At 43.3% G+C, this 24,223-nt stretch overlaps 11 protein-coding genes and 1 non-coding gene across 14 annotated transcripts; 7 read left to right on the forward strand and 5 right to left on the reverse strand.

Moving 5' to 3' along the window:
* Window positions 1-2: 2 nt before the first annotated feature.
* Window positions 3-708, forward strand: LOC122617254. The gene has a single exon (XM_043793019.1). The coding sequence runs from the start codon at window positions 95-97 to the stop codon at window positions 659-661; it is 567 nt and encodes a 188-aa protein (XP_043648954.1). The 5' UTR covers window positions 3-94; the 3' UTR covers window positions 662-708.
* Window positions 672-3,875, reverse strand: LOC122618590 (coiled-coil domain-containing protein 186). Its single transcript, XM_043795149.1, has 7 exons — window positions 3,052-3,875; window positions 2,854-2,973; window positions 2,731-2,794; window positions 2,514-2,668; window positions 2,311-2,453; window positions 1,945-2,125; window positions 672-1,734 (listed from the first exon to the last, which is right to left on the reverse strand). The coding sequence occupies exons 1-7, from the start codon at window positions 3,772-3,774 to the stop codon at window positions 790-792; spliced, it is 2,331 nt and encodes a 776-aa protein (XP_043651084.1). The 5' UTR covers window positions 3,775-3,875; the 3' UTR covers window positions 672-789.
* Trnam-cau lies at window positions 1,837-1,909 on the forward strand. Its single transcript has one exon. It is a non-coding gene; the product is annotated as a tRNA-Met (tRNA).
* A 52-nt stretch (window positions 3,876-3,927) lies between the features above and the next one.
* Window positions 3,928-5,207, forward strand: LOC122618591 (probable tRNA N6-adenosine threonylcarbamoyltransferase). Its single transcript, XM_043795151.1, has 3 exons — window positions 3,928-4,102; window positions 4,164-4,849; window positions 4,905-5,207. The coding sequence occupies exons 1-3, from the start codon at window positions 3,988-3,990 to the stop codon at window positions 5,145-5,147; spliced, it is 1,044 nt and encodes a 347-aa protein (XP_043651086.1). The 5' UTR covers window positions 3,928-3,987; the 3' UTR covers window positions 5,148-5,207.
* LOC122618592 (fat body protein 2) lies at window positions 5,173-6,462 on the reverse strand. The gene is made up of 3 exons (XM_043795152.1): window positions 6,071-6,462; window positions 5,614-6,015; window positions 5,173-5,549 (listed from the first exon to the last, which is right to left on the reverse strand). The coding sequence occupies exons 1-3, from the start codon at window positions 6,209-6,211 to the stop codon at window positions 5,259-5,261; spliced, it is 834 nt and encodes a 277-aa protein (XP_043651087.1). The 5' UTR covers window positions 6,212-6,462; the 3' UTR covers window positions 5,173-5,258.
* A 533-nt stretch (window positions 6,463-6,995) lies between these two features.
* On the reverse strand, window positions 6,996-11,473 carry LOC122616973 (tubulin polymerization-promoting protein homolog). Of its 3 annotated transcripts, none has more exons than XM_043792585.1 (3): window positions 11,354-11,473; window positions 7,715-8,117; window positions 6,996-7,332 (listed from the first exon to the last, which is right to left on the reverse strand). In XM_043792585.1, the coding sequence occupies exons 2-3, from the start codon at window positions 8,108-8,110 to the stop codon at window positions 7,150-7,152; spliced, it is 579 nt and encodes a 192-aa protein (XP_043648520.1). In that variant the 5' UTR covers window positions 8,111-8,117; window positions 11,354-11,473; the 3' UTR covers window positions 6,996-7,149. The 3 variants fall into 3 exon arrangements, with proteins under 3 accessions (XP_043648520.1, XP_043648519.1, XP_043648521.1); XM_043792584.1 differs by lacking the exon at window positions 11,354-11,473 and adding an exon at window positions 8,358-8,492; XM_043792586.1 differs by lacking the exon at window positions 11,354-11,473 and adding an exon at window positions 8,205-8,327.
* A 2,399-nt stretch (window positions 11,474-13,872) lies between these two features.
* On the reverse strand, window positions 13,873-14,381 carry LOC122616798. Its single transcript, XM_043792362.1, has 2 exons — window positions 14,074-14,381; window positions 13,873-13,879 (listed from the first exon to the last, which is right to left on the reverse strand). The coding sequence occupies exons 1-2, from the start codon at window positions 14,379-14,381 to the stop codon at window positions 13,873-13,875; spliced, it is 315 nt and encodes a 104-aa protein (XP_043648297.1).
* A 764-nt stretch (window positions 14,382-15,145) lies between these two features.
* Window positions 15,146-16,072, forward strand: LOC122617787. Its single transcript, XM_043793773.1, has one exon. The coding sequence runs from the start codon at window positions 15,185-15,187 to the stop codon at window positions 16,064-16,066; it is 882 nt and encodes a 293-aa protein (XP_043649708.1). The 5' UTR covers window positions 15,146-15,184; the 3' UTR covers window positions 16,067-16,072.
* Window positions 16,073-17,243: 1,171 nt separating this feature from the next.
* Window positions 17,244-17,894, forward strand: LOC122616805 (cuticle protein 6). Its single transcript, XM_043792370.1, has one exon. It carries the CDS (start codon window positions 17,244-17,246, stop codon window positions 17,892-17,894), a length of 651 nt encoding a protein of 216 aa, XP_043648305.1.
* A 576-nt stretch (window positions 17,895-18,470) lies between these two features.
* On the reverse strand, window positions 18,471-19,784 carry LOC122618064 (RNA-binding protein 25). The gene has a single exon (XM_043794197.1). It carries the CDS (start codon window positions 19,782-19,784, stop codon window positions 18,471-18,473), a length of 1,314 nt encoding a protein of 437 aa, XP_043650132.1.
* Window positions 19,785-20,444: 660 nt separating this feature from the next.
* LOC122617447 (alcohol dehydrogenase 1) lies at window positions 20,445-21,578 on the forward strand. Its single transcript, XM_043793305.1, has 4 exons — window positions 20,445-20,618; window positions 20,674-20,901; window positions 20,962-21,135; window positions 21,219-21,578. The coding sequence occupies exons 1-4, from the start codon at window positions 20,526-20,528 to the stop codon at window positions 21,501-21,503; spliced, it is 780 nt and encodes a 259-aa protein (XP_043649240.1). The 5' UTR covers window positions 20,445-20,525; the 3' UTR covers window positions 21,504-21,578.
* A 177-nt stretch (window positions 21,579-21,755) lies between these two features.
* On the forward strand, window positions 21,756-22,753 carry LOC122617554 (alcohol dehydrogenase 1). Its single transcript, XM_043793460.1, has 4 exons — window positions 21,756-21,891; window positions 21,947-22,174; window positions 22,228-22,401; window positions 22,455-22,753. The coding sequence occupies exons 1-4, from the start codon at window positions 21,799-21,801 to the stop codon at window positions 22,740-22,742; spliced, it is 783 nt and encodes a 260-aa protein (XP_043649395.1). The 5' UTR covers window positions 21,756-21,798; the 3' UTR covers window positions 22,743-22,753.
* The last annotated feature ends 1,470 nt before the right edge of the window (window positions 22,754-24,223 follow it).

The raw sequence follows: 24,223 nt of genomic DNA on the forward strand, positions 1-24,223 counted from the left end.
GCACAGCTGTTCGACCTTTCCAGTGATTGGCAAACTCACTGTTTTTATAACTTGCAACAAAAATTCAATTAAAATAGTGAAAGAACTCAGAAAAATGGCACAAAAGGTGATCAAGTATTTTGGCCGCACCACAGACTTTCGTGGCAACACGCTGTGGGAGCTGGTCTCCGACCTGCCCAACTGGGGAGTGGGCCGCCTGCTCATACGTAACATGTTCCAGCGATATCCGGAGCCCTGCTACATGCGGATTTTGAAGGTGCAGTCCGTGGACGAGCAGCCCGGCGAGATCCGCAAGGTGCGCGTTACAGTGGAAAAAACGTGGCGCGGCGTAACTCAGCCAAAGCCCGTTGAGATCTACAGCACCAGCTATAAGGCGGACTTCGAATTGGTGCCCCAGGATCAGGAAGCAAAGTACCTGAACAACAAGAAGAAGGTTGAACCGGCGGTTCTGCCCACCAAGATTGACCTTCCGCCTCTGCTCCGCGAACTGGTATCGGAGGAAACGGGCAACCCCAATCCCCAGATGAAGGTCCACTTCAAAGTTACCGACAACAAAACAGCCAGATTAGCCAAGGATGGTGAAAAGTCAACAGTTAAATTCGCTCTTGGTGTTGGGCAGCCAAAACCCGTAAGCGCCAAGCTTTACGAAGGATTATTATAAGCCTGGGACATTGTTGAAATATTAAATACATCTATTATAAACTTAAACATACGAACATTAGATTTGTACACTATCTACACGCGGGTAAGACTCTGGAATGGAATACAATGGAATAAGAAGACTTGCATTTACTTGCAACTGCCCTCCAGGGAGCGCAACTTCCTCGTGAGATTGTCTACTTCCAGTCCCAACACATCGAGGTTCTCTTTCAGCGTGATATTCTTCAAGAGAGTATCCTCGAGCACAGCTTGCAGTTTCTTGTTAATCTCAAGGGAAAGTTCGAGAGACATGGCCTTATTCTCGCCTCCCGCCTTAGTGGATCCTCCATAGATGGCTGCCATGATTCCATTTCCATACTTGACCAACTCGCTTTTGTTCTGATCGCTGCGCGACGTGGTTAATGCGCCAGCAGTCTGATCCCTGAGCATGTAGTGTTGCACCACCTTCGATTTCTTCTGCACCTCGGCCACCAGAGCAGCCGTGTGGTTCTCCAGAAACTCGATGCGTTCGGTTTGGCGGGCAGTGGCCTGCTGCAGTCGCAGTATTCGCTCCACAAGGACTTTTTTGGACGGTACCGCCTGGAGATCTTGCTGCAGTGGCGGCTGTTGCACGGTGGTGGCACTACTGGCCACTGTTTCCGATTCAGAGGACTCGCTGGCCCGTCGACTGCTACTGTGCATGCTGCCGTGGCTACTGGAGCGACTATGACTCCGTTGCTGAGGATTCTCCGTTGGATACCCATTGATTGCCTGCTGGCAGTTGCTGCAGTAGCTGATCGAAGTCTTCGGTTCCGTAATTCCTCTTTTGTACTTGTTAAGCTCGCGGTGGAGCTCTTTCAGCACGGTGGCATGCTTGTGCTGGGTAGCCTCAAAGTCACCCTGAACATCCTCCAGTTTCTGCTTGGTCAGTTCGTACATCTTCGTCTTTTCGGACAAGTGCTTGGCCAGCAGCAATCGGTCCTCGTTTTTCTCCGATGCCTCCAAACTTAGTTGTTGCTCCAATTGATTGTACTTCGTGTCGTAAGTGAGCTTTTCCTGCTTCAGTAACTTGTTCTCAGCATCAAGTCCCTGGGCCTGCCAAATAAGGAAATATCATCAGATCCTTGAACAGTATGGCCTAGGATACATCTGATCCCGACATTTATGTTGACTGCTTAGAATCGTTAGACATTCAAAGCCTTGGTGGCGCAGTTGGCAGCGCGTAAGTCTCATAATCTTAAGGTCGTGAGTTCGAGCCTCACCCGGGGCATGTCGAATTTTTTGGTTTTTTTTACGTTAACTTACCTTTGCTTCGGCCAGGCAAATATCATTCTGCAGCTTCACAATTAGCTCACTCATCTCCTTGTTAATTGTAAGTAGCTCATGCTTCTTGACCTTCAGCTGCTCCAGGTCCGATTCGTGGTCTTTGAGCAAAGCCTCCAGTTTCTGGACTCGTTTTTGTTCTTCCGTCAGCTTTTCTTCATTTCTACAAAGAAATTGATAATGTTTATATAAATAGTTACTCAACAAGGACATTTAAGAAATTTTCTATATTCTAATATTCTATTCTAATGATTTGCCTTAGTTAATTTTAGTATACAGATTAATGGATAATGGATAAGAGGATAATTGTTAAGATAGATCTTAGTTTATACATTTCCTGTAACCTACATAGTGTTCTGAGTACGCAGAAGCTGAAGTTCCTCCAGTTGCCCCCTGAGTTTAGCGGAGTTAAGCAGCTCATCACTGTAGGAACCTTCTACGGAATCGTGCAGCTCTCTCAAGCGATTAAACTCATCTGTAAGCCGGTTATGCTGTAAGGATAAATTTTAAAAAGTTTAAAATTAAATGAAATATTCCAAAACTTGATTTACCTCTGTGGTGATCTCGTGAAGCTGGTTCTGCATATCTTTGTTGGCTTCGCTTAGTCTTTGCTGCTCTTTGGTGACTTTATCCAGAGCCTCAGTCTTGCTGGTTATCTCATGTTTCAAGAGTATTGTGTTGGCTTCGAATTCCATTTTAAGTTTCTCTGAATATAAAAGGGGAATGGTAAGACGTGTTTAACACATAAGATTGTTAAACTAAACCCACCATTGGCCTTTTCCTCCAGTTTGTTGGGCGCATTCTTTTCCTCTTCTAGTTGGCGTTCTACAACCTGAAATGCGAATCAAGTTCAGTGAAGCTAAAATATAAGTTTAGCTTATCATTCCGTACCGCCTTGGCTTCTGTTTCGATGTTCAGTTTGTTTATGTGATACTTCAGCTTGGACTCCAAGTGACCCAGTTCAGTTTTGTACTTCTCGCACTCCCTCTGATACTTCCTGACTTCATTGCACTGATAAGGTAAAGATAAATGTTATGATTGGAATTGGAACTTGTATAACTCAAAGTGGAATCATTTATTTTCACATACCTTTTCATCGATGATGTACGTCATGCGGGACTTTTCCTCGCTTACAGCCAGAAATCTGGTGGACACATTCTTTACTTCCTTTTTGGCCTCGGCCAGCTGCTTCTCCACCGCCTCCTTTTCCTTCTTAGCGTCGATGAGAAGCTTCTCCTTCATGGCGAACTTGATGACGGTGGATTCCTTCTCCTTGTTGGCCATTTCCATTTCCTTGCGGCAGGCCTGTTTCTCCTTGCCCAGGATGGCATTCTCCCGCTGAATGAGAGTGATCATGTTGTCCTTCTGGATGTTTGAGGTGCGCAGTTGCTCCAACTGCTGCTCGTAGTTGCGCCGCTGCTCCTCAAGCTGGGCCAAACAGTGGACATGGGATAGAATGTTGTTCTGCGGAGGTAGCGATGGATTTTGCAGCAGTTCCTTCTCATTTTCCTGAGCCTGCAGATCCTTGAATCGCAAGCTAAGTCCTTCCTCTTCGATTGCCACTTGATCCAGTACGGCTGCCTTGAGATCCTGCTCTATTTTACCCTCATCTTGGTCTTTTAACTGATCTCCATTAGGCTCAGTTTTTACATCGCTTTCTTCCAGCTGCTGGTGTTCAATGAAATCCGCTTTCATATCCACGTCTCCAGTTGTTTTCTCCTCAATGTTGTTAGAACTCCGGCCAGAATCCCCATTTTCCACGCTGGCCGGATTTGCCATCTCAGCCGGCGATGTTGCCTGCGCTGATTCCATAATCAGATCCGTTATTTGATCATCTATTTAAATTTAACAATGATTTTCGCGTACTTTTGCTATACAACAAAAGTTTGATATTTGCAGAGCAGCTGTTAATTTGAAAAAGTTGGCAGCCCTCTTTGAGTATGACCACAGCTAACGCTTGGCGCAAAGGGGCACACTAATGTTTATTTACATTACAATTTGCTTAACTTGTTAGTAATTTTAAACATGGTTTGCGCTCTGGGCATTGAAGGCAGTGCCAATAAAATTGGCATAGGCATAATTCGAGATGGTGAAGTACTGGCAAACGTACGGAGAACGTACATAACCCCACCAGGAGAAGGTATTCCTACATTCTAACCCGCCGGCTTTGAAAGATTTCATCATAACCATAAATTCAACAGGTTTCCTACCCAAGGAAACGGCCAAACATCACAGGGAAGCCATCCTGGGCTTGGTGAAATCCAGTTTAAAGGAAGCCCAATTAAAACCCTCTGATCTAGATGTTATATGTTACACAAAAGGCCCAGGAATGGCTCCTCCTTTGCTGGTCGGTGCCATTGTGGCACGCACTTTGTCTCTTCTGTGGGAAATTCCGCTCCTGGGCGTGAATCACTGCATTGGACACATCGAGATGGGTCGCCTGATCACCGGTGCCCAGAATCCCATAGTTCTCTATGTGAGCGGTGGAAACACACAGGTTATTGCCTACTCCAATAAACGATACCGCATCTTTGGCGAAACTATAGACATTGCAGTGGGCAATTGTCTGGATCGGTTCGCCCGCATCATCAAGCTGTCCAACGATCCCAGTCCGGGTTACAACATCGAGCAGCTGGCCAAGTCAAGCAATCGTTATATTAAACTGCCCTATGTGGTAAAGGGCATGGATGTCAGCTTTTCAGGCATTTTGTCCTACATCGAGGATCTGGCTGAGCCGGGCAAAAGGCAAAATAAGAGAAAAAAGCCACAGGATGAAGAGGTCCCGAATTACAGCCAAGCGGATCTTTGCTATTCGCTGCAGGAGACCATTTTTGCCATGTTGGTGGAGATCACCGAGCGCGCCATGGCCCACTGTGGCTCGAACGAGGTTAATTGCAGGACTTTTTTTATATTAATCAATTAGCTAACCCACTTTTTTCTAGGTGCTCATAGTTGGAGGTGTGGGTTGCAATGAGCGACTCCAGGAGATGATGCGCATTATGTGCGAGGAGCGCGGAGGCAAACTGTTTGCCACTGATGAACGTTACTGCATAGACAACGGACTAATGATTGCCCATGCTGGTGCCGAAATGTTTCGCTCTGGCAGTAGGATGCCCTTTGATGAAGCTTTTGTAACTCAGCGATTCCGCACGGACGAAGTGCTGGTCAGCTGGCGGGATGACTAATTACCACAAGGACTTATTTCTGTGCTTCGTTTGTTTATTAAATACCTAGTGTCCATAATATCTTCATATTTGTAAAATGTGTGTGCTTAGGATGTGCACGAATTAACATGCTTAGAGAGCCTGTTCCTTGCCCGTCCACTGGGGCTTCATTTCCAACGGATAAACGCGCTTACCCTCGATGACATAGACAGCTCCGTTCTTGTCCTTCTCCAGGACATTCAGAATGCAGCGAGAGACATCTGCGGCACTCTGCTTGTTCAACCTATCTAGAATCCTATAGGTCTCGTCACTAGTTTCTGGGAAGATGATCTTTTCCGTGAAGTTGGTGAACATGTCCGTCATCGTAGCTCCAGGACAAACAGTCACAAACTTGATGCCCGAACGTTGATAGTACTTTTCATTCTAATGGAGAAAGATACTTGAATGAAAAGCATAATTCAATTGATATTTAAGGCTTTCTTATTACCGCCAAGCAGCGTGTAAAGTTGATGATGCCAGCCTTGGTGGCTCCGTAAACGGGAATGATGAACATTGGATCCAGACCCACCACCGAGCTCATGTTAACCACAATGCCGCCCTTGCCACCATTATCCTTGCCCATGTAGGGCAATGCGCTCAGCGTGGAGTTGATAATTCCACCGAGATTCACCAGCAGAGTCCTCTGCACGTCCTTGTCATTGAAAATCCCGGCTACGTTGACCACGATATCGATGTTCCCGAACGTCTTGGCTATCTCCTCAAAGGTGGCTTCCACACCCTTCTTGTTGGCCACATCCATCTTGATGATCATTACGCTTTGGGTGGGATGAGCGGCTCTAAGTTTCACAAACTCCTCCAGATTATCCTGCAAATCAATGATGGCCACCTTCTAGGAAGCAGATATTTTAGAAATTTGTTCACATAATAATCTGTAATTAACCCACCGCTGCTCCAGCGGATAGGAGCTGCTTGGACACCTGCAGCCCAATGCCTCCAGCTCCGCCGGTCACCACTGCATTCTTGCCGCGAAAGGACATCTTGGTCTGGTTGATTGTAGTAGTCGGGGGTATTCCTTGTGGCTTCATCAAACACTGAGCTCCTCAGTTGCACTGCTGACTGGGAATAGCAATGATCGCCGCTTTTATACCTATTTCCCAAGGGCTATATGATATATCGCTGAGTGACTTTGGTTCGACTGCAATCAATAGCTAGTTTTCCACCTGCTCTGGGTTAGGATTATGCAACTTATGCCCATATATCAGTTTTCATCCTCATCTGGTCGCTCTAGCGTTCAGTCTGCTTCACACCGCTCTGGTTTTTCGATGTCAGCTTTGCATCAGTGATAAAGTCATTGTAGAGATAAAGCAATGATCTCTTAATCACCAGAAGTAGAACTAATAGACTTATAAATACATGTATGTATATATAGGTATACATATATACATACATAGGTAAGGCTTTCTTTTACATTCTACAATTTAATGTATATTTAGAGTCAATATCCATTCTATTATAAATGTTTTAAATTTGAAAAACTGGTGGTTTTTAATTTGAATTTCTTCCCAAAAGAATGTATAGCATTACAAATATGTTAAAGTGTATTTATTCAAGCAAAAATCTTGTGAAACATAACATATCTATGTATGTCGTATATCTTTGGTTTCCGTATGTGATATTTAAATTTCTTTCACAAATTTTAATATTAAATGTTTATCTGTTATCTTAAAACTACCAAACATGGATTCGAGAACCATGAAGTTTATACATATAAATTTGATTGGGATTTACTTTTGAACTTTTTGGGCCGCTTCAAAATGTTACGTATGGACGATTAAATAAAAGAAAACCAAAATAAAGGAACTCAAAAAATAAAATCAAATATATAAATTTATTTGTAAGCACTTAAATTATCACAAACCTAATTTATACACAAATATAAATTAAATTGTGAGACATTAACTAGGAAAACACATAAGTTAGAAATACAGTTTCATGAGAGGGTGAAAAACGGTGGTCTCCCCATCTAGTGGGCGTTGTCGTAGGTGTCCTTGTGCTGGTAGCCACTCACGTATCCGGACCCATCGACCACGTTCCGCCTGCCGGCGATACCCTTGCCCTTTCCGGTGGCATCAAAGCGCTCCTTGTGGGAACCGGTGTACTTGCTGGTATCCGTCAATCGATCAACGGCAGCTGCGGCTTTTCCAGCCTAAAAATATTTACCAAAACTAGATTAGGTCCTCCTTCTAAGACAAAATACAAAGTTAAGATATCAAAAGAAACATTTTCTGAAATTTGTTAACCCTATTTATGGTCACTATTCTTCCACAAAAATTCCAAGGGCGAATAAAATATACTACTGTGGAATGTCAAAAAAGTAAAATCGTTATTTTATAGTCCCAATCGAAAATGTTAGTGGCTAAGAGTAAAATGGAAAAATATAATAGTTAATATTGAGAAACTTTCTTGCCTATCAAAAATATAACTCCAACTAAGTCATAATGTCCTTTCAAAGTTAAACGACTTTATACACAATTTTAAATAGTGGACCAATGTAAAATTTGATTTCGCAATAGACATAACAAACCCACCGAAACGGATACCACTCCTGGAGCTCCACAACCGGCCAACTTTTGCTTGATCTCCGACAGTTCCACTTTTTTCGTCTTTGCCAGATCGTCCAGGAATTTGTTGTAGTCACTGAGCGAGATCTTCATGGCCTTGAACTTCTTGAAGTGGATGCCCGTATCCGTGGTGGTGATCTTCTTGTCGATAACCTTGGCCTGTTTCATCCACTTGTCACTCTGCGAGAGCGTAATCAGCTTGCCATCGGACTTGGAGTCCCCGAACTTGGAGAAGGCCTTGAACTGATCCGCAAAGCTAACCTTGGGCTCATCCTCCAGAGCCAATTGGGCCAACTCGGTCGCCGGTACCTCTGGAGTTGGAGCTGGGGAGGGGCTTCCATTTGCTGCGGCTGCCTCGGACATGATGGATCTGATAAAAAGATAATATATAGTTATATTTTTGAACCTTTACGGAAGTCTCCAGATATTTTAAACAATACGCAACTCAGGAAAGTACCTTCAATTCCACAGATGGGAATCATACACAATAATATTATGCCTAGCCTGATAGGTCAGTGTTTTATTTTACACTTCATTGTGGTTTCTTCTTTCGCGCAACTTTTCCGCTCCTGCGAAATCGGTTGGGTATATCATCTACGCAGTTCCTCACCTGTGGGCCACCACGCTCACCAACATTGCGGTGGGTCTTGTCCGTCAGCGTCAACTAACGAGGCTATATTCCCAGTCGTATCTTTACAAGCAGCTTATCAGTATTTCACTCACTTCGCCTTCGCAATGATATCACAACCTATACTGGACAACGGCAAAGCTATACCCACCCAAAGCTAGACCAAAGCTCTCTCAGATGGTTTTCGAGAGGTGGAAATCTAAAGGCAAATTGGGAGAGACCACATCATGGAATGGCGTCATCGGTTTGGTCCCCCATCTCACAGCGCAGCTAATTATCGCCTTTTGGCAAACCCAAAATAAATAGTCAACAGGTTTGGCTCACATAGGTTTTTCTATGGGGGTCAGAACTTGGCGGTAGCGTGCAAGATCTATTATGACAAGTCTTTGGCATATAGCTAACATAAGTTTCGAGTTTCGTAAGACGATGTTGTGTATTTTGAGTAAAAAGATATTTAAACCGCCTTATGAACAATAAATAATGAAAATTGTTAAAATAACAAAGAATCAATAAAAATAAAAAAAGGGACTACCATAGGAAGTTTATTTATTTATTTTAAGTTTTCCTACCCATCGCCAGAAATACCTCGCTTTATTTGTTACGCACCGAACGTGGCATAAATTTGGATGATAATTTAGTTTTAAAATTGCTTGTAGCATAAATTGTCCTCGTGTTTACAGGCTACCCAACACGAAGTTAAAAAGGCATGGTAGAGCAACCGAATCCTCAGTCCCATAAACAGTAAATAAAACGTGAGCATTTATTGGCGGGGCCATTAATTACGCGCCACTTAAGGTTGCAAGTTGGAGCCCCAGGAGAGATGGAAGCCGTTTGGGCAACCATTTAATGCGGCGATAAGATGAGACTGCAACCAGTTTGGAGCCCTCTATCCGTGAGATATGATGCCGCGGCTTGTGCCAGCACAGATGTGATCAAACCGAAGTGGAAGGGGGTACGAGTGACACCATGACCTTGATGCAGCCCGTCGAGCATGTCAAATACTATACCACCCCCTGGCCCCATTCGCAATCCAAATCGAAATCCAAATGACTGAATAGAGTGAGTGCTTATGTCATCGCCTCATCTTGATTACGCTGTTCTGGGATCAGCTTTGAATAGCTGTGGGGTGAGGCAATTTCATAGCCCATATTCCCGCAGATAATCCACCAAAATCATCTATAGAATGTAAACTGAGTGGTTAATTGGGAGCATTGCATGCTTCGCAAGTCCACCGGTCATTAATCATCTTATTGGTCTCAAGAGCAGGGTTATTGAACTTGAACTCCGCTCAAGACAAAATACCGAACACGTCCCCGGACAAGACTAATGGAACCCTTTACTTCGCCCTTTCGTGTAATTGGAAGCCATAAATACTCGGAAACAAGAAAAGTTGACAAACTACACCACAAAAGAAGTTGGAGTATGCAAGAAGAGTTTTAAGATGAGAAAAATCAAGAGGCCGACTGGGAAATGACCTGTATAATCGGAACTTATATAGATAACTTGCCTTGAAAAAGTTTTAAAATTGATTTTATATGTTTTACTATTTAAGACAATAGAATTAGTGTAATATTGTTAATATCACCCTTTTGTGACTGCCATTAGCCATCAGTGGAACTAGTTTGAATTTATCAAATTGTAGTACGTAGTTTTCGTTATTAGTTAACTGATAACTGATTTTTTTGAGTAATTTATCTAATGCTATCTAGTTTTTAATAATTTTGTAAAATGTTTATACTAAAACTTAAATAATACAAACAGTTGAGGGAAACACTAACAGTTTATGCTTCCCGTAATCATAAAAAGAGGAAGTATTAAATCATCGCATTCAAAAACGAAAAATAGCCTTAAGATCCTCAGATAACCGCGCCACAGGATGCGCTGATCAGACTTGGGTACTATATCCATACTAAATAAATTATTTTGTATCATTCTTTGACAACTCAAAGTGCAGATACCCCTTGCAAAACGGACGACAGAAAATAAGGCAGTCTGATGGGGAGCGTGGATAGTCTAAATCAGAAATAATCCGCTTGGCTGTCAGACCATAAATAATTCGATTCTTCTCATTTCCCATCTCTGTTTTGGCTTCTTTCTCTGTGTTTTTGATCAGGGGAACAAGTTCTCATCCAGCTCCAGTCGAGCTTGGCGAATTCGTTGCCAACATTTTAATTAGTTTTCTACCAAAATGGTAAAAGTTAATTGGGCAATATTCATGAGCACAATTTGAATAGGAATATGAATGGGTTATACATACCATATACGAAAAGAATGGACTTCCTGGAGGGGGGTCACAATTATAAACCCAACCTACCTCAAGTGAACCGCTGGAGAGCGAATGTAGGAGGGGAAATTTGGGTCATCTCGATGTATATTTATAAAACAATCGACTTGGGTGGGGGGAGAACATGAAATACTGCACCAAACATGAGTTCACGTGCGTAAATAAACATACTGAAATTTAGCGCCTCGGACTGAATGCATAAATTAAAAAGAGCTCTTTTGGGGGGCCAAACAGGAAGCAATGGGGATTCTGATACGGCACGCAACGCAATAGAGGAATCATTGACTTAGGGGACTTATGCTCGGGACATAATATGTGTATGAAATGTGTAGCTACATCACCAGTAGCCCAGATGACATCACTGGGAGCTGGGAAACGCGCAAGCGCCAGTTTAGAGGAGGGGTTTCTGGGGGCTTGGGCTGGAATTTCAGACTGATGATTCAAATACACGCATATATACACACGGAAGCGGGGAAAATGCGCCTAAATCAGGACCCCCAACGGAAATTGAAAACAAAGAAAGGGGGAACACGATGCACGGCAATTGGGTCAAAATCTGCTCTTGAAAACATGAACCTGCTACTCATAAACTAAAAAAAAATATAGCCTTGGCATGGAGTCTGCTTATAGATACAGGATACAGCATCGTTTTCGGAAAAAATGAATAAAACCTTCTAAAAGGTTTCCTACTTACATTTGTTATTAAAAAAGTGTCAAAATCCTTGAATATATTTCTATCTTTGATTTATTCCTCAGCTATTCTTCAATCACTTTAAGGCAAACGCGCGAATGCTGGCGATGTCGAAACTCAACTGTTTGGACAAATGCGCAGCCAGTGGCTAGCGAAGGCCCAAGCGGCGTATGAGTGATATTATTGTTTTGAGTGAGCTTTCGCAGAGTGAAATAGAAACTTATAGGCAAAATCGTCCTCAGCATTTTATCAAAGGGAAAGATGGCAAATCAAAATGTGAGCTAACATAAATTCCAAAACTTTCGTATGAGATAAGGGAAAAAGATTTGGATTTTATACACACTTTTACTAACCGCTCGTTTTTTTAAGCGATGACTTCATTTCACAAAATTTTATACACGAAAACTAACAACGAAAGCCACACGACGAAGCCATTTATCAAAAATAAAGAGAAACAAACGAAACCTAAAGCAACTCAGAATAACAAAAGTGACGTTAGGCACCAGAATCTTATCAAACCAACAAATTACACTCAAAATTTTGGTTTGTTGTGAGTGAAATTCTAGGGAATAAAGCTTAAAGCTTTTCATGATTTTATATTGTCGAAGGGAAAGGCGCTCGCCATACAGTCTGAGGTACCAAAACAGGCAATTTGTAAGTGCCCGCCACCTAAACAGAAAACGATGCGTGAAATTGTTGGACAAAAACACGCACAACAAGTGCCAGGCAATTGGAATAATGAGGGGTATCTTTTTTAGTTGGTTCGACGTGTTTTTGGGGTGTGACTTGGGCTATACTAACCAGTGAGCTCATGCTCAGCTATGCAAATGAGAGTGTATATCAAGCGGCTAAGATTTGTTGGCCGCCTTACTGGGTAAATGGGTTTTTTGAACTGTTCTATTTTGGACAATCAGGAAAAAGTAAAAGTCAAAAAGGAAATTACTTCGCACTCCATAAAATGATTAAACACATTCTGAAACAACAAACCGCAGCGCAAGCCCCAAAACAAACCCTAAACGAAAAAAAACCTTTGACATTGATTTATGAGAACTGACTGCCAGAGGAATTTGGTAAGTTTTGTGGCCAACTCGATGAAGTCATAGCCCTGGCCCAAAAGCAAAATACAACGCAACTTGAAAACCGAAATAGCCCGAGGAGACCCCCAATTATGTTCCTAAATTACATATTGATATTATAAAAACTGATTTAACTATTGATTTATAATATTTTTTTTTTTTTTAATAATTCATTAGGAATCAGAGAACCAATTTTACCATAACCTAATGGGGGTCTAACGTTGGTATTTCTCCTAGTCTATTATTACGTTTACCTTTTGGTACTTAAATCTAGTTGTTACAATCTTAGCATTAGTAGTTTTTTATTTAGTTACAGAGAAGTTTGGAGTGCCTTCTTTATGGCCTTCTTATGGGAATTGCGCTATGTAAATGTTGGGCTACTCTGCTTCGGTGGTACTGGAGCCTCTCGTTGCACCCGCTAAAATGAAATGTTATCTGGTATTCCACAGCAGGAAGATTGAGGTCGTGGTGCAGAGCCTTATTATTGACGTACCATTTACAGCCAGTTATAAGCTTCAATTTATAATTGAAATATTTATCATGCAATGTCTTCATGGCGTCTAATCCAGTTTCTCAAACAAATAATAATATTAAAATTTGAAAGCAATACATTCCCATCATTTCCAAATTTAAATTAAATGTTCTAACAAAAGAATACCTTTTTAAGTAACGAATGAAATACCCTCGATCTAGGGTAAAAAACCGAAGTACTGCCAGGTCTAAAAAATGCAAACAAGATTCTTGCCACCTGGACTATCTTTAGTGTACCTTTAATTAGCCACGACAGTTCAGAGAACCGGTGATGGTACACAAATCAGGGCACGGCCCACGCCAGGCGGAACAAAGGCAGTGCTCCAAGAGAACCGGACCACATTTTCAATCCAACTTCAATTCCAGGCCAGAACTAACCAGCTCATTAAGTCAGGCAGGAATGGCTGCAGAGAAATGGGCTTTGATTGAAACTAAGTGCCAAGGGGCTAACATTAAAACGCACTTATCAGCCGGGCCGTCAAGGCCAATCCAATGTGGTTCTTGCAACTGCAACTGCTCCTCCTCCTAATCGGGAGCGAAGTTTAAGCACCGCAGATCTGAGGCATCCGATAAGCCCGCTGCTAAAAATAAAAATGCCCAACGAAGGAGATACCAATGCAGCTGCAGATTCACCAGGGACTGAGAGAAACCTAATTTTTAGGGGGCTTTCTCTGGAAAATTTTAGTATCGGGTTAAATATCATGATAATGCTGAACTATATAGTTAACATCATTGCTTACAAAATGTAATTTATAAAATTTTAAAACTGTAATTTCCGGTTGCCATAGGATTTTAAAATTCATTTTTAGTAGGTGTCTAAAGGTATGCAGTAAAAGAGATACAGCTGTTGTAATTAATTTAGCGCACTAACTAATAGCAAAAATACGACATAGAAATAGGTACTTTGTCATATTTTTAAACTCTAGGAACAAAAATGTAGTTCAACAGTATGAATATAAAGTATATGAAGTATTGTAGTATATATATATAAAGTAAATAGTATATAGAGTATATGGGGATTTCTCACCCCCCAAAAACCCCCATTGTGTTCGCCACTGAAGCACATGACTCCCGCGTCCAAGCTGTGGCCAAATGTGGCCCTTGGCCTTCACTCACCTTGAGATGCCGTTGTTGTCGTCGTCGGTTGTTGCCACAGTTGTTGCAGTTGCAGTTCCTGTTGTTGCTGTTGCAGTGGACCCGTTGCAGTGTGCGGACAAAAAGGAGGCTGAGATGCCACAATGCTGTGGCAGCAACAACGATTGCATATCAATTACACGCTGGTCTGGATGCGGTCTTTGGCCTTGATGGTCCACCCAGCCAAGGCCCTTGGTTCGATGCAGATGGATGCAGATGCAGATGGAGTTGGAGATGCCAGGCAGCGATTGCTCCTCCTGCTGAAGCAGACCTGAGACTGCCTCCCTCATTTGAGCCCACTCCAGCCTTGGCCACAATTAAACCAAATTGACACCGCCTTCACGAGGCGGCGATCCCAAGAAGGGGAGTGAAAGGCGGAGCTGCAATGTCCGTTAACGACACAAGTGGACACGACGACGCATTCGCATCTCCTCGTTTGCATTAAAGTGCATCTGATGGATACATTTCGAGAAAAACTAAATTGACTGTTTACTATTTTAAAATGTGGAAGCCTATAACCATTTTATTTAATAAATTAATTGTGTATTTTATATGTTTTGTGTTTTTTTCTTGTTAAATCCATTAATCTTCTTTTTTACTTATGAAATACAATTGAAATGAGAGAGACTCTTTTAAAAAAATATTAAATAATACTAATACTGAAACTTTTAAAATTCAAGATTCAAGCTCCTACAAATTGCTAAACAAATTCAAAAAAATTTACAAATTACGAAAAAAAAGTTCTTCGGTTTTCAGTTATGTAATAAAAAACTTTAATAATAAAAGCATTCTTCATGCTAGAGTCAATTTTTTACAGATTTAATACACAGCCTCACTTTTTAAGGATACACTAATGGTAATCTTATGCACATAACAATTTTAAATGCTTTTAGAATTTTTTGACAGTGTAGCAGAATAGAACAATCAGCAGGGACAGCAGAAACTGGCCGTCAGGAACCTCAGCCAGAACCAGACCTAGAACTCGCGAAAGAACCTGCTGGGTATAAAAGGATGAAGACTTGGGCTCAGAACCAACAGTTACCAGTGAACTGACGAACAAGACTTACTCGAAAGAATCTTCCACTGCCAAGCCATGAAGTATCCACTTCTGTTGTTAGGAAGCCTTAGTTTGGCCCACGGACTGGCCTTGTACTATCCTTATGCGTACACTGCCGAGGGATCAGCCGTGTTCACGCCCACCCAGAGCCAGTATATCGCCAAGGATGAGTTAGGTCAGTACTCCTATGGCTATTCGGAGCCCTTGTCCAGCAAACAGGAGACCCGCACCCTTGACGGGATCACCCAAGGATACTATAGTTACCGGGATGCGGCGGGAAAGCTGCAGAGGGTTAACTATGTGGCCGATAACGAAGGTTTCCATGTGGCAGCCACTAATCTGCCAAAGGCCAAAGTTTCCCAGGAGTCGCTGGAATTTACTCCCAGGAGCGCGTCCCATCCGGTAGAGCACCATATCGAGCATCCTGTAGTTCAGCATCCTGTTGGCCAGCATCCCGTTGATGTTTCACATCATCACACTGTAGTTGAGAGCGGCCGAAGTGCTCATCCAGAGGGACACCATCCCGTCGAGCACCACGAGAACTCCGTTCCTGTTGTGCAGAGTTCTGTTGTCCACCATCCCGTTGAGGTTCCACATCATCACACTGTTGTTGAAAGCGGCCGAAGTGCTCTTCCAGAGGGGCTTCATCCGATCGAGCACCATGACCACTCGATTTCTGGCTCAGAGCCATCCGGATCCCATGGTGGCCACTCCCAATTGCCTCATCCCGTTTCTGATACCGCGGAAGTGGCTGCGGCCAAGTCCCTTCATATTCAACGTGTCCATGATGAGGGGGTGCGCAACCAGGTGCTGGCCAAGATTCCAGTTGCTGTGGCTCGCAGCCACCATGTCGTGGTTCCTGCTCCAGTCTACGGGTATACCATTCCCAGGTACTACACCCCCGGATTCTACTACTGAATGGCAGCTGCCTTCGCCCGATTTGGTTCATCATTCAGAATTTCGAATTTAAAATATAAATTGTCAATTAGTCTGCGGCGTTTCATTTAAAGTATTGATGGGATATTATGAGGAAAGTGCTCACTTATTTTATTAATTGGTTGACTCTGGTTGATTATAATCAAACTAAGCAGTCCAAAATGTGTTTCTAAAGTTGGTAATGGAGTCTTTGGTTGAATTTAATTATAACCAAAATCGCGACACCTAAAGTTCAAAATCCGGCTAAAGTGAACCCTTTGGCTGATTAACTCCAGGACCGGAACCCGTTCACTCGGACCCTGCCCTACCTCAACCTTTTGGCCCCAGACCAACCGATCACATTCCATATACATATGTACAGCATAAACTCTTCATAAATGTGGGCCGAATTTTGATTTCAATTAAATTTAATAGCAGCATAAACAACGGCAAAGGCAACAACCTAAATAACTAAAACTGGAAAAGGAAGCTGACGTGTCCTAAAGCCCCACCCGGTTCCTTGACCCCTCTACTGACAATTTTGGACTCACACTGAGAGAATCAAATTATAAAAAAATATTAGTATACACTAACGTTATAATGTTATCATTCGAAGATACTTATTAAAACGATTCCCTCTAAAGATGAATTATAGAAAACCTTTTAGATGCGACTTTTCAAACTCCAGTTTCTCCCAGTGCACATCCAGACCCACTGAAGAGCAGCCTGATTAAGTTCTTGCTTTGTGGCATTGCGGAACGTTGTTGGTTGTCTCTGTACATGTCCACATCCGATACCATGCGATACTTATAAGATACGTGTTGCTGCCCCTTGCGCAGATGAAAACAAATTGCGGCTTTTGTGCTCAAATTTATGCTGAACTTGTTGAAATCGAAATCGACAAAATATTTATGTACGAAAATGCGAGGAAGCAGAGGAAGAGGAAAAAGGAACAATAATCCAGCCTGGTGGAATATGAAAGTAAAACCCAACCGGACGACCTTCCTGAGAACTCACGAAATTGTAAATTTTTGGCAGGAGGCGCCGCCTATAAAAGGCAGAATCCTCAACCGATCCCAGCACAGAGTTCTCTAGAGCGAGTACTAGTTCACCACACTAGCAGCGCCTTAAAAAGATTTAAAAAAACGCCTAATAATCTTAAAAAGCCACGCTTGAGAATATGCACTTCCTTAATCTTTGTCTGATTTTTACCACCATCGGCTTGGCCGCCGGTTCACCGACCTTGGAGTACGGAACCCCACCCAGTTCGGATACGATCAGTCAGTATCACACCCAGGATGAGCATGGTCAGTACGCATATGGCTACATGGCTCCACTGTATTCCAAGCACGAGACCCGCACCGTTGATGGTGTGATCCGGGGAACCTTCTCCCACGTAGATGCCAATGGCGAAACCCAGACCGTGGACTATGTGGCCGACGCCGAGGGCTTCCATGTAACCTCCAGTCTACCCAATCAGCAGGCCAATCAAGAAACCCCGGAGGTGGCAGCACTGCGAGCACAGCATCTGGAGGCGCATAACCAGGCCAAATTGAGGTTGGCCGGAGACTACTCCGCTGGTCCTCAGCCTGTCCAGGACACTCCCGAGGTGGCCGCCGCAAAGGATGCATTCTTTAAGCGTTTCGAAGCCGAAAAGCTGCGCAATAAGTTGCTCGCCGAGCAGAAAGTTCTGGTGATAGCGAATCCTGCTCCCATCGGTGTTCGCTCCCAGCCGATATATGTCTACCAGCCCACCACTGGATTCGTGTACAACTATCATACCAAGACGCAGTCGCAGGTTCCCTCCAGGAACTACCTGCCAGTGGCCTAATCTTTGGGTTTGTCGTCTACGAAAAATTATGTTATTTGTTGAGCAATAAATGATGCAAGTCGGAAATTTAAAATACATAACATCTATTCTGAACTTTTATAAAATCCTTGAGAAAGTCAAGAGCTGAGAAGAGCTTAGAAAACACTAACGAACGTGGTTAAAAGTATGCACCAATTTAATTTAAACCTGGCTGTTCTTTAAAAATTATGATTGTCCTCTGCCTACTCTTAGACACCTTTGTAAATGTCCTTGGTAATGTTTAATTGTAGTTACAAAAACACTATTTCACTTATCGGGTGTACACATTAACTTGTTCATCCATGATTTGAATCCATATTTTTATATATTAAGCTCCATTTAAAGCCGCCAATGCCTTTCTGGTTTTCGTCTTTAGATTATATACAGATTTTCAGTTAATCTGGATGTGTACTTTTCCACAACACAAACCACAAAAGAAAAAAGAAAAACATTTGACTTTTGGCACAATGGTGCTCTGTCTTGCATTTATTCTTAGGAAACTCGTCATAGTTACACCTCACTTAGTTCCACGATCATTAGCAGGTCATCATCACGCCTTCAATTGCGTTTGCTTACCAACAAACTGCGGCTAAGGGCCACCGGGCGCAGGGTTCGCAGCTCCGTGGGCGTGGTCACACTATACTTGGTGTTTGGGGAAACCAGGGTGTAGTAGGCACCGATTGGCACACGGAGATCACTGTTGTCTAACCGATCCTCGAGCAGTTTCTCGGCACTTGCCAAGCCGCCGAGCTTCAGATAACTGCTGGAGCTTAGATCAGCCAAGGAGTAGATGGTGCGCAGGCGCAGATCATCGGCATCGCGATCAGAGGAGATCTGACGATCATTCTCCCGGATTTGACTCGATTCTCGCAAAGATTCTTGATCCCTGGTCTGGTCTTGACGTTGGTTTTGGCGCTGGTCTTGACGAGATTCATGGTCAATTCTCAGGTCCTGTCGACGATCTTCTCTCTGCTCTTCTCGCCGATTTTCTCGCGGATCTTCTCGCTGATCTTCTCGCCGATCTTCTCGCCGGTCCTCCCTCCGATCTTCTCGACGATCTTCTCGCCGATCTTCCCGCCGATCTTCTCGCTGATCCTGTTGCCGATCTTCCCGCTGATCTTGTCGTCGATCTTCTCGCTGATCTTGTCGTCCATTAAGTCGCAGATCTTGTCGTCGATCTTCTCGCTGATCTGGCCTTTGCTCCTGTCTCAGATCTGGCCTCTGTTCCTGCCTGGGGTCTTGTCTCTGATCCTGTCGGATTTCCTGATCCTTCCGCTGCTCCTGGTCTTCTCTGTTCCTAGGCAAACTGAGCGCTCGCTGACGATCGGCCAGCATAGCTGATAACTCGGCGCGAACTTTCTCCAAGATCGCCGCATCCTCATCGGTCAGACTCTGCTCCCCCGACTGCTGATCCTCGTTGCTGTTCCTGTTCTGATCCTGCTGCCTTCTGTCCACCTCCTCACGCAAACTGGTGGCCAAAGCTTTCTCTCTGGCTTCCCGCAGAGCATTCAGGTGGGTTAGACGAGCCTGCTGCACCTCCTCAGTGTCGGTTACCGGCAATGGAGCCTTTCCCTCGTCCACGGGTGCTTGGGGCTGGTTACTCGCTTCGGCCTTAAAGCCCTGAACTCCATTGGCTTCATATCGAACCGTTTGTAGTTTTCCATCGGCATCCACATAGGAGTAGAATCCCCGGGAGGTTCCATCTCGGGAGGAGTACTCAGCCCTGGCCGCATTCTCATCACTGTAGCCATAGGAATAGAAGGCTCTGGCCGTATCTTGCTCCTGGTAACCACTGCTCGCCCTTTGGGGCAATCCTGCAGCTGAGGTAAGGGCCAATAGGCCACCCAGAATCGTCCAGGTAAAGCAGTGCATCCTCTTCTTTTGATTCCTCTTGTGGAACTGATGCTGCAGTGACTCCCCGGTGGGTGTTTTATAGCACCTGCGGGTAACTCGAGGCGCCACCCACCACCCGGTCTGCACAATGACCTCGAAATGCGCAAGTCGATCCGCTGCGATCCGATTGGTGTCGATTGCTTTTGGGGCCTCTGGTACGCTACCGCACGGATGTTGCAATAGTGAACTTAATATTGAGACACGGATCCATTGCTTGCGCAATTGGGCGGCACTTCCACCTAAGATCTGTGTCTCCGCGGATGTGGCAAGCGCAACCTGGATTCAAGCGGAAAGCAAATGGGGAAAGTCTATTTGTTATGTTTAATGAGATAAACATCCGTATTCGATTACTAGACGGACTCAGTGACTCCCGTTTTAATGGCCGACATATGGAAGGTGGATTATTAACTAGCTCTTCGGACATACGAAGTGGGTCGAGTATCGAAACTTATTTGAAGAATGCTTTTAATACTAATATCGCATCAAAATACTTAGCCAATTAAAAGTCGTATTGTCACCACTCGCTAGGCAAACGCAGTTATATTAAAAAACATTATATTCTCCGCGAGAGCAGTTAAGGCCCCAAAAGCTCAGAGAGCGGAGAACGAAGAGCACTGGCGATAAGGTCGGTAGAACTTGTTGATCGAAAGATCAGTTTGCCAATTGCCGCGGACTGAATTGCACGGTGTCCAATAGAGGAAATAGTTTAACCACAGCGACATGGACTTAGCCGGCAAAAATGTGGTTTACCTTGGCGGATTCGGAGGCATAGGCCAAAAATGTGTGCAAGAACTGCTCCAGCGACAACTTAAGGTGGGTTGACCAACACCCGAGACTTAAAACTAACTCGAATTGATTACTTCATTAGACTCTGGCCATTTTCGATCTGGATGCTAATGAGAAGCTCTTGGCTGAGTGGAAAAGCCAGCATCCCGAAACGGATATATTCTACCAAAAGCTGGACATAACCCAGAAATCGGATATAGATGCGGCTTACAAGGCCACCGCCGAGAGACTTGGACACTTTGATGTGGTGGTCAATGGCAGTGGACTGATGAACGATCGTCTGGTCGAACTTACTATTCAGATTAACCTGGCATGTGCATGGAGAGTTTGTTTACTACTTTAAAAAGCTTATTTATTTGCTTTCCCACAGCTGGGTGTTATTAACAGCACTTTGACCGCCTTGGAGTACATGGATAAGGCCAAGGGTGGGAACGGTGGACTCATAGTGAACATATCCTCGGTGGCTGGACTCCAGCCCACAGCTATAATGGCCATTTACTCGGCGGCCAAGACGGGCGTTACCACATTTACGAGGGCCATGGCTGTAAGTAGGCAAGGGAACTTAATATAAATGACTTAAATGATTTTAAAGATGATTTTCTGACTTTAAATATTTATCCCTTTTAGAACCCCTTCTTTTATGCTCACTCTGGAGTAGGCTTCCTCACCATCTGTCCGGGATTCACGAACACCGGACTCCTAGAGGATATCGGCAACAAGACGACATTCACTTACGACACTCCCATGCTGGACATGTTCCACCGGGTGAAGCGACAGTCGGCCGAGGATTGTGCCAGGAACTTGGTCTCAGCCATAGAGACTTCCAAAAATGGAGCAGTTCTAATGCTGGAGTTGGGTGAGACGACGGAGGTGGACATGCCAGTCATGTGGAAGCCCCAGATGGAAAATTAATGCCGCTTTATTGTTTCTAATATGTATGCATAGATATGAAATCTCTTTCAAAATAAAATGTTATCAGTTAATAAAGCTTCTTTAACATTTAATGGGACCACACGGACAGAAAAAAGGTTACGTTGCTATTTAATAGTATCAAATTATCAAATCTCTAGACCCCAATTAAGATAAACTAAAAAGTAGAGCGATGGGAACTGAAATGCTTTTAAGTTGTCTATCCTAAGAACAGTACTGCGCAAGCTGCTGCCAACTGAACTGCACGGAATTTGGTAGAAAATTTTTAAATTGCGAAATGGACTTGACAGGAAAAAATGTGGTTTACCTTGGCGGATTCGGTGGCATAGGCAAAGATTGTATACAAGAACTGCTCAAGAAGCAAATAAATGTGGGTCTAACAGCAAACTGTCCTAAGTATCAATACTATTTCCCTACTCCATTAGGGTCTGGCCATTTTTGACTTGATTGTGGACGACGAACTTTTGGCGGAGTGGAAAGAGCAGAATTCTAAAACTGAAGTCTTCTACCAAAAAGTGGACATCACTCAGAAATCGGATATAGATGCTGCCTATAAAGCGGCCGCAGAAAAACTTGGTCACTTTGATGTGGTGGTCAACGGAATTGGCCTTTTGGATGATCGTCTGATTGAACTGACCGTTCAAATTAATCTGGTACTTAATATAATTACACGTTCAGAGGGATTTACTTATCCATTTTCTTAAAGATGGGTGTTATTAACAGCACTTTGACGGCACTGGAGTACATGGACAAGTCCAAAGGTGGTAGAGGTGGACTCATAGTGAACATTTCCTCGGTGGCCGGACTCCAACCCACGCCTTTGATGGCCATTTACTCAACTTCCAAAACTGGTGTCACCACATTTACCAGGGCCATGTCTGTAAGTTTTGCACATGTTTACACAAATCATATATTGATTAATATTTCTCTCAGAGTCCCATCTATTTCGCTCACTCCGGTGTGGGCTTCATTACCATCTGTCCAGGCTATACGGATACCGGGATTCTTAAGGATATTGACAAGAAAACGACATTCCCATTTTGTGAGACTCGAATGCGGACCGTCTTCAGCAAGGTGAAACGGCAGACGGTGGAGGTTTGCGCTCGGAATACAGTCCACGCCATCGAGACGGCCAAGAATGGAGCAGTTCTTATGCTGGAACTGGGTGAGATCCACGAATTGGACATACCAAACCTTTGGAATCCCCAGCTAGATGATTGAATATTCGTCTGTTTAAGCTGAATGTAATTACATATAATAAACATTTTTGTGTACTGTGGAATCCCACACAAACCGCAAGAAGGGATCAAGTTGGCAGGCAATCAGAACCAAATCAAGTCATATCAAATTCAGTTTTATAATTCGATTAAGTTTCTTTTATTTAAATTGCAGGCATACACACACAAAATTGAGTTTGTTTTAGTTTGCTTTTGAGTATTCGGTTTTTGATATCTAACATTTACAATGAATTTTGAAGATAAATATACAAATTCAGCACATCCAAGAACATACATTTTATCGGTTAACATTCCACAAAACTAGAAGAGATGTCTGATTTCGGTAGTCCGAAACTTTGGATACCCAAGAAAAGAAAATGTCATCGTTCTAAAATGCTCTGGGTTTTAGAGACTCTCGATTTTATCTGCCAGAGTGCACAAACAAAATAAAAATGTTATGATGAGAGCTTTTGCAGATCAGTTATCGGTAAAACAGTTTCTTATCCGAAGTTCCCAGTTTTCAAGCTGCCAGCAGCAATTAAATGGGACAGCACAAAGTTCTTAGTAACTAAAATATACAGATTAAAGTTAAAAATAGAAAGTAAAGACTCTTCCTTTCTGGGGTATCATGACCATGGACAGACCCGAAGGTATTGGGAGATCTCTTGAAGTAGAAGCACGTCCCTCTGGATTGTGAAGGTGACAAACCTTTCCTGTAGAATGCATGTAAAATACAATCTTTGCTTACATAGTTCTTTGATACAATACTCGCCCCTCGGATTCATTCTTCCAGTGGCATGTAGTGTGTGTATTTAGATACATTATTATACTCGTTATAGTTAGTTTCAACTAGCATTTAATATAAAGACATTTGTTCGTTCCCATTGAACTGGGATTAGTTTCTCATGTTAACTGTAAATTTCACATCATCACAATTCAAGGGTCTTCAACTAATAAGTTACACCAAAAACAGCAACGGTTCGTTTGCAGAGACGGGACCTTTGACCTTTCAGGGAGCTTGTGCTCTTCCATTGAGCTTCGACTTTTGGGTAGTGGGCTTTAGATTGAAAGTATCGTATTGTCCCCACGATAACACATTAGATGCGCTGAAAGAGAGTCCCTGGCTATCTACTTATTACTCGATTGCAGTGCTGGGTTCTATCGAGGATCTCTTTGGGTGGCTCGACAAGCAATCTCCTGGCAGGTTATAGTAGACTTATTGAATCTGAGCTACTGCAAAGTCGTTTGTATCTGTATCTGTGCGACCTTGGTCGTTTTACGTCACTAACCCTAGGTTGAGGAACAGAAGCGCCTACAATCGTACCATATTTAACCATATTTTACGTTTATCTTATTAAGTTATGCGGATTGTCTGTAACTAGTTGCGTTAACTATAGGATTTCATATTGTATTCCATTAAATTTCCTATCTGGTGGTTGCTGTTGGTGTTCTTAGTTTCTTATACTCTGCTGGTGGTTATTTGGT

The sequence above is a fragment of the Drosophila teissieri genome, chromosome 3L (genome assembly GCF_016746235.2).
Source record: "Drosophila teissieri strain GT53w chromosome 3L, Prin_Dtei_1.1, whole genome shotgun sequence".
NCBI lineage: Eukaryota > Metazoa > Arthropoda > Insecta > Diptera > Drosophilidae > Drosophila > Drosophila teissieri.

Excerpts from the sequence above, each read along its gene's own strand:
- LOC122617254 (XM_043793019.1), top strand. The coding sequence starts at position 95 with ATGGCACAAAAGGTGATCAAGTATTTTGGCCGCACCACAGACTTTCGT.
- LOC122618590 (XM_043795149.1), bottom strand. The coding sequence starts at position 3,774 with ATGGAATCAGCGCAGGCAACATCGCCGGCTGAGATGGCAAATCCGGCC. Across the intron at positions 2,795-2,853 it reads TCGAAACAGAAGCCAAGGCG|GTTGTAGAACGCCAACTAGA; the intron begins GTACGGAATGAT and ends TTCGCATTTCAG. Across the intron at positions 2,126-2,310 it reads CTGCGTACTCAGAACACTAT|AAATGAAGAAAAGCTGACGG; the intron begins GTAGGTTACAGG and ends ATTTCTTTGTAG.
- LOC122618591 (XM_043795151.1), top strand. The coding sequence starts at position 3,988 with ATGGTTTGCGCTCTGGGCATTGAAGGCAGTGCCAATAAAATTGGCATA. Across the intron at positions 4,103-4,163 it reads CATAACCCCACCAGGAGAAG|GTTTCCTACCCAAGGAAACG; the intron begins GTATTCCTACAT and ends TAAATTCAACAG. Across the intron at positions 4,850-4,904 it reads CCCACTGTGGCTCGAACGAG|GTGCTCATAGTTGGAGGTGT; the intron begins GTTAATTGCAGG and ends ACTTTTTTCTAG.
- LOC122618592 (XM_043795152.1), bottom strand. The coding sequence starts at position 6,211 with ATGAAGCCACAAGGAATACCCCCGACTACTACAATCAACCAGACCAAG. Across the intron at positions 6,016-6,070 it reads TCCTATCCGCTGGAGCAGCG|AAGGTGGCCATCATTGATTT; the intron begins GTGGGTTAATTA and ends TCTGCTTCCTAG. Across the intron at positions 5,550-5,613 it reads ACTTTACACGCTGCTTGGCG|AATGAAAAGTACTATCAACG; the intron begins GTAATAAGAAAG and ends TTTCTCCATTAG.
- LOC122616973 (XM_043792584.1), bottom strand. The coding sequence starts at position 8,383 with ATGTTGGTGAGCGTGGTGGCCCACAG. Across the intron at positions 8,118-8,357 it reads GTGAGCGTGGTGGCCCACAG|ATCCATCATGTCCGAGGCAG; the intron begins GTGAGGAACTGC and ends TCTTTTTATCAG. Across the intron at positions 7,333-7,714 it reads CAGGAGTGGTATCCGTTTCG|GCTGGAAAAGCCGCAGCTGC; the intron begins GTGGGTTTGTTA and ends AAATATTTTTAG.
- LOC122616798 (XM_043792362.1), bottom strand. The coding sequence starts at position 14,381 with ATGAGGGAGGCAGTCTCAGGTCTGCTTCAGCAGGAGGAGCAATCGCTG.
- LOC122617787 (XM_043793773.1), top strand. The coding sequence starts at position 15,185 with ATGAAGTATCCACTTCTGTTGTTAGGAAGCCTTAGTTTGGCCCACGGA.
- LOC122616805 (XM_043792370.1), top strand. The coding sequence starts at position 17,244 with ATGCACTTCCTTAATCTTTGTCTGATTTTTACCACCATCGGCTTGGCC.
- LOC122618064 (XM_043794197.1), bottom strand. The coding sequence starts at position 19,784 with ATGCACTGCTTTACCTGGACGATTCTGGGTGGCCTATTGGCCCTTACC.
- LOC122617447 (XM_043793305.1), top strand. The coding sequence starts at position 20,526 with ATGGACTTAGCCGGCAAAAATGTGGTTTACCTTGGCGGATTCGGAGGC. Across the intron at positions 20,902-20,961 it reads TTACTATTCAGATTAACCTG|CTGGGTGTTATTAACAGCAC; the intron begins GCATGTGCATGG and ends GCTTTCCCACAG. Across the intron at positions 21,136-21,218 it reads CATTTACGAGGGCCATGGCT|AACCCCTTCTTTTATGCTCA; the intron begins GTAAGTAGGCAA and ends TATCCCTTTTAG.
- LOC122617554 (XM_043793460.1), top strand. The coding sequence starts at position 21,799 with ATGGACTTGACAGGAAAAAATGTGGTTTACCTTGGCGGATTCGGTGGC. Across the intron at positions 21,892-21,946 it reads TGCTCAAGAAGCAAATAAAT|GGTCTGGCCATTTTTGACTT; the intron begins GTGGGTCTAACA and ends CTACTCCATTAG. Across the intron at positions 22,402-22,454 it reads CATTTACCAGGGCCATGTCT|AGTCCCATCTATTTCGCTCA; the intron begins GTAAGTTTTGCA and ends TATTTCTCTCAG.